We start from the raw sequence: 10,857 nt of genomic DNA on the forward strand, positions 1-10,857 counted from the left end.
GACAGGGTCTCTCCCTGAACTTGGAGCTCACCCTTTCAGCTAGTTGTGCCCTGCTTCTCCAGGCAGGGGCTAGGATGGCACTCAGATCCTCGTGCTGTGTGACAGTCAGCCCACTGACTAGGCCTCCGCATCAGGCAGGGCATGTGTCACTCTAGTGTCATCAAGGAGAAAACTGAGGCACGGGGTGAGCTAAAGGTCTTGGGCCGAAGAGTAAGTGAGCTAAGGCAGAATTCAGACCTCCCTGACTCTCCCACACAGCCCCGACACAGCTTGTGGCATCTGCGGCTCTGTGACTTCATCAGAAGCCGTGGGACTGTATCTCTGTGTGTGCCCAGTGTCATCCTCCTTGCTGAGGAAGAGGCAGGGGGCTGTAGATGCTGATGCCTTTCCCCACTCTGGGTGCTGCAGGTGCCACTCCCGAGAGAGCCAGGGGGCCTCGGTGAGTCAAGAGATGTTCCCCGATGAGACCTGCAGCGTGAGGATGAGTGAGGACGCCGAGTACTGCAGCGAGCCCAGCCTGCTCGCCACAGATATGTAAGCCTTCTGCCCAGGTGACCCAAAGTGTGGGAAAGGGTGGGGGCTCGGGAGCAGTGCTGAGACCCCTCCTCTGGGACACACAGTGGCATATCAGTAACACCTTCCATCTGCAGTTTGGGTGGCCTCACTGCGGAACACTTCCAGAAAGACTTCTAAATATTGTTCTTAAACTGTGAGATCAAGTTATAGGTGTATTTCTTAGTGTGAGTCAGTAGACATATATGATGCTCAAATAAATTTGTTCTGGAATAGCTTCTTTAAGTCTCCCCAGAAGAAGCACAATTGGCATACCTCTTGGGAATATTTTGCTTTTATTTAGATCCACTGGGTGACTGTAATGTTCATCTGGTGAGAAGGACCAGTGCTTTTGTTGTTGTTGTTGTTGTTTGTTTTTTTGTTTTGGGTTTTGGTTTTGGTTATCTTGAGACAGGGTTTCTCTGTGTAGCCCTGGCCATCCTGGAACTTGGCCATCTGTAGACCAGGCTAGCCTCTAACTCTCACAGAGATCCACCTGCCTCTGCCTCCCGAGTGCTGGGATTAAAGGCATGCGCCACCACCGCCTGGCTAGAACCAGTGCTCTTAAGAATTGGATCAGCATATATTTTATGAATACCTAGTAAAAATGACCTCAAAGGTGCCAAACACAAAGTAATGTAAAAAGATGGAGCATTCATGCCATACTGTCCATGCCTGCTGAACTGCCACAGTGCACCCCGGAAATACTGTCTATTACACCCGTCAGCAATCTCTACTGTTTAAGGAAGTGGGCATTAACTGCCTAGACTTAGTCATCACACATTCTCTACAGATGTCAGATGGTCACACCATGCCTCATAAATATGCAGTTACTAATAATTGATACAAATAAATAAAATAAAAGATCAGCAGAAGACAACAGGAAGGTACTGCAAGAGTAAATATTGTTTATGACGCGTGTGCTTAAGTATGTGCCTCTCTAGGCTCCTTGAGAAACGTTTATGACTACTGCACACACCCTTCACATTCCTGAAAGTGCTTTGGTATGCACCAGCTTCTCGGGCCCTTAAAGTTAAGGAAGACCTGGATGGAGAGATTCCTATTCTTACTGCATGCTTACCTAACTCCGAAAAGGCCAGCTTCAAATCCGGGAGATTTTACTAACTAGTTAGGAAGCTAAGAAATCACAGAAAAGGAAGAAAATGTGGACCTTTCTAGCCAACTGCCCACAGAGTGGTGCCAGTGCCAAGGGGCACAGACATCTGAACCAGCCCAGAAGCAGTTGTGTACCAGACCAAGCAGAAGTCAGGTCTGCAAGAATGGGCGCAGCTGAGAAAGAAGAAAATGTACTGGAGAGGGCTTATCTGGTTGGGAATGCACGCAAGGCTTGGCCACATAAGAATATGAGATCCTCATGTCCCAAACAGATATATGTTCTTGGAATCACTGTGCTTGGTTGCAGGGGTGGAGTCAGAGGAAGCAGGCTGCACAGTGTTAGCCTTGAAGCCTAGCTCAGTGGTAGGATGCTTTCATGGCATGCTCATGGTCCTGTGTTCCATCCTCAGCACTGCAAGAAAAGAAAAAAAAACTTAACAAAAGGGTATTCGTGGTGGCAGTCTGTGACCTAATCCACTGAGGGCTGGAATATAACTGTGCTTCTCAAACTGAAGACTGATCAACTTCATTGGGTGATGGCCAACAGTCATTGAAAAAAATAATATCGACTACAGTAACAGAGAAATCGAATCAGAGAGTGGCATGCAAAGAGTGGAGGTCTCACATGGCTAGGGATGTCTGAGACTGGGGATAGGTATGATATAGTTTTCATTATGAGGCACCACCAAAAAGCTTGGAAGTCCTCCACTGGAGGCCCTAGGCAGTTGTTCTCAAAGGTAGCCATCCCTTTGAGATTCGCCTAGACTCTTGGAGAACACAGATATTGACATTATGATTCATAACGGTAGCAAGATGACAATTATGAAGTAGCAATGAAAATAATTTTGTGGTTGGGGGTCACCACAACTTGAGGAGCTGTATTAAAGGGTTGCCCCATTAGGAAAGTTGAGAACCACTGTCTTAATTGCTGCTACTGTCCTGCTGTCTGCTGACCGGATGATTGCAGGATCACTACAGACTGTGACCTATGTGCTTTTGACAGTGAAGAGATAGTCACGCAGAGAAGAATTGGAGAGGTAGGGGAATCTTGGGGCAGCATCAAGAATTACCAAAGTGAACAGCATAGACCTACTATGTAAAGACAGACAAGCACCTAAGGTACTTACTTCTGAGAGAATGCTCTAGGCCTAGAATTTTTCTTCCTACTTCTCTATAACCAAGAGAAATGCAAGGCTCAGGGATGGGATAACAGCTCAGTGTTAGAGTACTTGTCTAGTATGCATGAGGCCTGTAATTTCAATCCTCAGCCCATGGGAAAACAATAAACCACAACAAAAAATCAACCACAAAGCTCCTGCACAGTATCAAGAGCTGGGACATCTTCCCACCCCCACCCCCACCGCAGCATGCAGGCCTGTTAAACAACCACAGTGCCTAAGAACAGACACAAGCTTCTTAGCACACCTTGCTACCTGCTCCCCACACCTGTAGTATAGGCCCCACATGGACATTGCTTTCACTAAGGAAAATGGAAACTGCTTCTGGGGAGAACAGCTGTCCTGGTGGGTGGCACCCCTCAGCCTTCAGGAGCAGGCAGTAAGGGTTCTCTGTTCCAGTCTCTCCTACCAGGATGATGAAAACCGGCAGCTGACGTCCCCAGAGGAGGACAAGAGGGAGATGCAGCAGTCTCCGAAGAGGAGTTTCCTCCGCTCTGCCTCTCTAGGTAAATTCAGGTGCTGCCCTGCAGATGCAGACAGTCGTCACCTCCAAGGTGGCAATGGTCAGGCACCAGGGACAGCTGAGAAACTGAGCCCACCGAGGCAGCCTCTAGAGATGGGCTGGTAGATGTTCACACTAACAAGATGATGTGGCAGGCTTTCTTGGACCAACGGCCCCCAAATCATGACACAGAAAATATTAATTGTGAAAGCTCGGCCTTAGGTTAGGCTTGTTTCTAACTAGCTCTTGTAACTTAAATTAACCCATTTATATTAATCCACATTTTGCCTTGTGACTTTTTACCCCTCTTCCATCTTGTACCTCCTGTTTCCTTTCCATGCCCTCTAGCATCTCTCATTACCTAGATTCATCTCCTCTTCTTTTCTCTCTCCCAGGAAGTCCTGCCTAACCTCTTCCTTCCTAGTTATTGGCCATTTAGCTCTTTATTAAACCAATCAGAAGGCACCCTGGCAAAGACACATCTTCACAGTGTACAAAAAGATTATTCCACAGAAAGATAGTTCTCCAAAGACATAGTTTGTTGGAATGGGACCTAGACATTGACTACTCAGATGCCTCAGAGATAAACTGAGGCAAAAAAAAGAGCTTGGGACAGATAGCACTAACCCTCGTACCTCACCTGAGAGTGAGCCTCTCTCGGTCAACTTCCTATCACTGTAGGGAAACACATGACATGATCAGCTTAAAAATAAGAAAGACAATTTTGAGCTCACAGTTTTGGAAGATCGACTCATTACTTTTGGGCCTGTGGCAAGGTGGAGCATCATGATGGGACATGTGCCTTTTGCTTCCTGGCCAGGAATATAACGGAGGGAAAGAGATCAGCATCCCATGATCTCTCTCAAAGACACATCATCAAAGGTGGAAAACCTCCCATGAGGCTCCTCCTTTTAAATGTTCAACAAACCTTTCAGTTGTACCAAACTGGGACCTACGGCTTTAAGACATGACACTTGCTAGATGTTGTGGATCTAAAGTGTGGCAGTGCTGCCACAGGCTGCCACAGGCTGGTGCCATCACTTGTGCCCTGATTCTAGTTCCTTACCCACGTTTGCAGGTCGGAGGGCCTCCTTCCATCTGGAATGTCTGAAGCGACAAAAGGATCAAGGCGGGGACATCTCTCAGAAGACAGCCTTGCCCTTGCATCTGGTTCACCATCAGGTAGTAGCACCTGTGGACAGGCCACGAGCCTTGCCACCTAGGATGATGGCGGGTCCCAGAACCCCTGTCTCCCCTTCTCAGGTCTCTGGGAATCCGCTCCCCTGTTTAGGGCCATCCACTGCTCTGCAGATACCACAGTCTATGACCCCGAAAGGCAGGTCCCTGTGAGATCTTGGCGAGGGTTCCTTTCATGATTGTAACTGCAAGCTCCAGGGCTCGCGAGCTTTCTCCTTACAGTGCGCAGATATCCCTCCCCGACACACTGCCTTTCGCTGCGCACGCCGGAGACTGTCAGACCTAGGGTTCGATGGGACCTGGGAGCTGAACGTCGCAGCCACCTGTAGTGCAGAAATGATGACAGCACCCGCCAGCAGCACGGTTAAGAGTAGGGAAAGCTGGGCGTGGTGGTCACGCTAATCACAGCACTCCAAGAGACTAAGGCAAGAGGAAGTAGGGAATGGTCTCGAAGGAGAAAAGGCCAGGAGGCTAATTAATGAAATCTGTGCTAGCCTGGCACAGCTGAGAAAGTGAAAACACAGTTACCTGCAGCAAATGGGGATCTAAACCTGAGCCCCCCAGTTTACCTTTGTAATTACAAACTCCCTTTTGGGCCTGTACTTTCAGTGTGTGTGTGTGTGTGTGTGTGTGTGTGTGTGTGTGTGTGTGCACATGTGTATCTATGTGTTAATACATGTGTGCATGTGTATCTGTGTGTGGGCACATGCACACAAATGTGTTTTATAAACTGATACAACTTCATCTCAAAGCACTGTCTAAATAGGGGTTATTGTCATGAACTTTCCAGCATCATGAACATAGTTTTATGCTTCCCTTAGATTTCCAGGTCCCCAGAAGCTCAGACCCTCGTAAGCTGGGGAGAGGGAAGAAAAGCAGGATGTAGGGACACTATGTGTTCTATTTAGAAAGATTCCTCCAAGTTGGTTTTGTCCATCTGTCCTTGTGTCCACGGGCGGGAGATGAGGTTTCTCTTTGTATCGCTGTGCCACCTCCACCCTGTTCTCTCTGCCCCCACCACAGAGTGTCATTCTTTTTAACAGACATATCACATCTGAACAGTAGACACTGCTGGGAGTCACAGTGGCAGTGAGAAAGCAGGGTCACCCTCAGGATTCTCCGGAGCATCTAGGGATAGAGAGAGCAGACATGGGAATCATTAATCATGGTGCAGTCAACTGTTAAACAGGAGTCAAAACACTCCGCTTGAGATGGACAGGCCTTATCAATGGGTCTATCTCATCGTAAAAGTTAAAATAATGACTACCGGTTGTGTCTAGTCCTTTATGATGGCCTTACCACACTTGACTTCACTCTGGCCATTAGACCAATGCATAGAGCGGGCGCTGGTGAACTCTGGCTCTGTGGAGAACACCTCATCATTGCCCTCTCTGCCCTAACGGGAAAGCCGGAGTGACTACATCCAGAGACTGTGGATGGCAGAGCCACACTAAACAGCGGATGATACCGGTTGTTCTGAAGCTAGAGGAAAGTGCCATTGTGTCAGAAGGAAATGCTCATAAAATATTTCTGGATATTATTGAACCTCACACCAGGTCTCAGTGAGGTAGACAGGACTTGGACTTTGAGAATTCTAGGCAGGACCCACTGGAAAAATATTCGCTTCAAAGTTACTCAGAAGGCAAAGGACTGAACCCTCCTGGTAACTCCTTGTCTTATGTCCACAGGCATTGGCAGTGGCAGGTTTGAGCCCACTGCTGCAGAGAAGCCATCCTCCTACCAAGTTCCCCAGGCCATGTCCCACACCCCCTGTCACTCCAGGCAGCAGGGGCAGGCCTCTCCAGCCTATCCCCACCCTTCGGCTGGAAGGGGCTGAGTCCAGCGAGAAACTCAACAGCAGCTTCCCATCCATCCACTGCAGCTCCTGGTCTGATGAGACCACTGCCTGTAGTGGGGGCAGCAGCATGGCCCGGAGAGCCCGGCCGGTCTCCCTCACCGTGCCCAGCCCAGCTGGAGCTCCAGGGAGACAGTTCCATGGCAGCGCCAGCAGCCTGGTGGAAGCGGTATGTATATTCAAGGTCCTGGGGAGGGAGAGGCCCCAGAAAACAAGAGACTTTTGTACAGGGAAGGAAGCCTGGCTCCTTCCCAAGTACACCGGGTGTCAAGTGGGTAAACTAGAGAAATGCTTAAGGGAGCCTGGCCTGCAGAAAATTGCAACCATGACTATACAAGATGATAGCCTTGGGTGTGGTGGACAGGGAGAAAGCCTAGTAAAGCATGGACCAGTGAACCCTAGGAGAGGTTCTGCTGCCTCCCAGTGTTCACGGGTACTGGAGCTTGTTCCCACAAAGAGGGCCAGGGTTCTCTGTATGCAACCCGGACTACTCAGAACAACATCCCAGCGCTTAGGAAGCTTACCAGAGGAAGCTGGCCTTTTCAGGGCTTCCTGTGATTCTAATGCACGAGTGGCCAAGTTTAAGATAGCGCTTTCTCTCCTTGGCTTCTGCTCCTTCTTTAGAGAGATTTTACTGTCCCAATTTCTCTGCCTCTGAGGAGCATCTGTTCCAACCCTAGCACCACATTTATGGGCCTTTGACAAACTGAAACAGACCACAGTGAGTATGGCAAGGTCTTTAGAAACATCTCCTAGGACAACTAGTGGAGGGGAAATCTTGCCGACACAGCTCTCCCCACTAAGAGGACTGTAAAGGAGTTAGCCTCCATCACTGGACATACCAAGCAGTGGCTGCATCTGTCCTGTGGTCAGTCGGACCTGGGAGTGGAGTGCAATCAAGTAACCTTGGACTTCCAATTCAGAAACACTAATTCTTGAGCTTGATGGTCCTCGATTCATCTCAAAAATCTCTGAGAGTTAGTTTTCCTAGGTGTGGAGCCTGTAGGTGTAGTGAGACATCTGAAGAAATTGGTTTCAGCTCTCATGAGCTCCCACTGTGCTGGTGAGGACAAACAGGTTCAAAATTAGCACGGTGTGGCCAGAACAGGCAGGGTAGCAGTAGAAAACTCGGGCAAGGTGAGGAGAGGGTGACTTGGGCAGAGGAGGAGGAACAGGAGCCTGGGAGAAAAAGAGACGATCCTCACTGCTGCATTCTACCCCTTGGCTCAGAGATTTAGTGATCTTCCTTCTAGCCAGTCACTGAAGCAGCTGGCAGGAACGGTGGACACATGTTGGTCACCTGCAGCCCTTGCAAACAAAAACCGAGCATGCGTCCTCCTCAAGGAGTCCTGGAGCATGCGTCCTGCACAGGCAGCCCTGGAGAGGCAGACAGGTGGGGGCAGTGGCTAACACCAAATAAATATGAAGGCTTCTTGGGAAGGGCAATATGAAGGATGTCTTGGCTGGGGGGGGAGGAGCAGAGAGAAGAAAGGGCAGGCTAAGATCTGCCTGTGGGAAAACAGAGTCCACAGCCCCTCTGCCAGTTTCTCCTCATTTGGTGATAGCATAGCCTCCAACCTAAAGCTCTCTCCTCCGATCTATCTGTGCATGCCCACTTCCTTCGGGCCATACTACATCTCCACTTTCCTGCGAGTGCCCCTCTTAGCACATAAATACAGACACACAAACATGCATGCACAGCCCACACACATGCACACTTATGTACACATTCACACACGCATGCGTACACCCATCTGTACACACATACCCCACATATACATGTTACATACACACCGATGCCCTTCTTCACAGCAGCCTGTGACTTCACCCTTCCGGAGCTTGGAACTCTAGTGATCACGCCCCTCTTCTGTCTTCTTCTTGCCGTTTCTCTTTAGGTCTTGATTTCAGAAGGATTGGGACAGTTTGCTCAAGATCCCAAGTTCATCGAGGTCACCACCCAGGAGCTGGCTGACGCCTGTGACATGACAATAGAGGAAATGGAGAACGCCGCAGACAACATCCTCAGTGGGGGCGCCCAGCAGAGCCCCAACGGCACCCTCTTACCTTTTGTGAACTGCAGGGACCCGGGGCAGGACAGGGCTGTGGTCCCAGAGGACGAAAGCTGCGCATATGCCCTGGGGCGAGGCCGGAGCGAGGAGGCGCTCCCGGACAGCAGGGCGTACGTCAGCAACCTGTAGTCCGCAGGGCTGACGAGATGCGGGTGTTTTTTATTCGTTTCAATGTTCCTAATGGGTTCGTTTCAGAAGTGCCTCACTGTTCTCGTGACCTGGAGGTAACCGGAACAGCGTCTTCATTCACTGCTGTCGGGACAAGCCTCAGAGCTGGGCGGTGTGCGGAGTCGGCTTGTCAGGGGAGAAGGCCAAGGCCGTGGTGCAGGGCTCCAGCACCTTCCCGCGGCAGCACCGCCCAAAGGACCCCACCCCCTAACCAAAAGGGTGTTTTCCCCTTGCTTGTATAAACAGTCATTTGCACATGTTCTGTCTGAGCCTGGCGGTCTCAATGGAGCCGGGACCCAGAGATCTATGGCGGGAGTAGGCCAGTGCCCCAAGTCGGGGAGGTGGCTTCGAGGTTCCAGTAATGCAGGTCTGGTCCCTTCAGGGACGCTTCTCCTGCAGGAGTAGACGCAGGTGACCGGAGCCGGTGCAGACCGCACCTCCGCCCTCAGCCAGGCCAGGGGGCGCAGGCTGCTGCTAGGTGATCTTGGTTTCACGGTTTGATGGTTCTTGTTAGCATGTTTCGGTTTTCTGAGTTTGGGTTTCTTTATTATTTTGTATTTGTTGTGCTTTCCCACGGGGAAGGGAGGAAGAAGAGCGTTTACAGTTGCGCAGCCTCACTCACTGTTTCCACATTTGCGTTAAGTCGGATTTGGTTTTATTATATTCTTCAAATGGTGCGGTTTTCCCCACCCCTCTTTTTCCACCCGTGGAGCGAGGGCTCAATAGCACCACAGGAAGTTTACCTGCTCTGTGTATGCCCAGTAATTTGTTATAATTTCCTTAAGTAACAGCACTTCCCCTCCCCCTTTCTTTCCGGTTTGGTTGACAGTCACAATCTGCAGGTAACAGGGCTGTTAGATAAGGTGTCGTGCCTGAGCGGTTGAACTGGGCTCCTTTCTAAGCTGGGTGTATGAACAGGTTCAAGAGAGAGGATGTATGAGCATCTGTGTGCCACACGTGTGTCCATAGTGGGTCGTCTGTGTGTGTGTGTGTGTGTGTGTGTGTGTGTGTGTGTGTGTGTGTGTGTGTGTTTGCACCCACACGGTGCGTGCGCACCCCCTCCACCCTGCCCTCCCCACCCCCAGCACAAAAGTCCGTAGATCCCCGTTCCGGTTTGACTGCAGGGAGTTCTGAATCTGGGGCTATTCGAAAGCAAAAACAAATCACTGTCTCCGCTTCTGCTTCTGAAACGAGAATCGGTAACTGCATTTCCTGTCCCACGAGATATGCAAAAGCAATGCAATAATATCCATTTTAAAATACGATTGTGAGTTGTGTCGGCATTAAAATTCTATTTTAAAAAACACAAAATTTAAGGGAAAAAACTCAAGAAGACATTTTGCTTCGATATATTCTGTGTAATGTTTTATTGCATTGATAATGTTTCTGTTGAAGAAACTGTTATACTTGAATTCAGGTCAGTTTCAGTATTTTTCAAATATTTTTTTAAAAACTGAATTGCAATTGTGCCAAGCAAATATAATGACTTAAGTTTGTTTTAAAATTCACTTCTTGTATATTTTGCTGCATGTAAAGTAAATCATTTTGTATTTGGAGTGTGACAAGCTTTCCCTTTGAACTCTTAAGTGCTTTTTCTACCTGTGGTTGGGGAGGAGATGGTTTTCTTTCATTTGCAAAGTGAGCAAAGGTGTCCCTGGTGTCAGTCCTCACCCTGCTCTCCGTAGGAAGGTCTGGGAGGTACCTTTTTGCATATCTTGTGTCTTGTTTCCATTTCCCTTGATCTTCCAAAAACCGTGTGGTAAGACAGTCCATGCCAATTCTTGCTTTGCAAGATCAGGACCTGTTTCATCCAGCTCTTCACTTGCTGCCTTCTCTGTGGATACTTGTTCAGGATGCTCCTCTGGAGAGGTGGCTGACTTTGTCAAGCACTCCCACCACCCACATCTCAACTGAGAGGATGAGGTGACAATCAGGCTGGGACAGAGGTAGGACAGATTCATCTTGGACCCATGATCTACCCAAGCATGGATAGCCATAGCTGTGGCTAGATAAAGGTGACTGGGTAGGCCTGTGATCCTTCTAGAAACTACTTCCTTTTCTTCCTCCAAAGCAGGAAGGCCGAAAAGCAAGGGATCTTGATGAAGCGGGGACATTAGGATCTCATAGGGATGGAAGGAACAGATTATGTGGGACTTTTATTCAGCTCCTCTATGTCTGCCTTCAGAAACCATTACAATAGTACCAGGTCCTTCAGTTGTG

The 10,857-nt window shown here is 49.2% G+C and overlaps 1 protein-coding gene across 17 annotated transcripts in view; it reads left to right on the forward strand.

Moving 5' to 3' along the window:
* Cacna1c (calcium voltage-gated channel subunit alpha1 C) overlaps positions 1–8,830 on the forward strand; it is a 548,575-nt gene extending 539,745 nt beyond the window's left edge. For all 17 annotated transcript variants that reach the window (XM_038318989.1, XM_038318993.1, XM_038318994.1 and 14 more), the window contains 5 exons: positions 409–534; positions 3,246–3,352; positions 4,427–4,530; positions 6,234–6,569; positions 8,296–8,830. In XM_038318989.1, the coding sequence (XP_038174917.1) occupies positions 409–534; positions 3,246–3,352; positions 4,427–4,530; positions 6,234–6,569; positions 8,296–8,598 (976 nt within the window). In that variant the 3' untranslated portion in view covers positions 8,599–8,830. The remainder of the gene's footprint in view (positions 1–408; positions 535–3,245; positions 3,353–4,426; positions 4,531–6,233; positions 6,570–8,295) is intronic.
* Positions 8,831–10,857: the final 2,027 nt, after the last annotated feature.

This window comes from Arvicola amphibius, chromosome 2 (genome assembly GCF_903992535.2).
Source record: "Arvicola amphibius chromosome 2, mArvAmp1.2, whole genome shotgun sequence".
In the NCBI taxonomy this organism is placed as follows: domain Eukaryota; kingdom Metazoa; phylum Chordata; class Mammalia; order Rodentia; family Cricetidae; genus Arvicola; species Arvicola amphibius.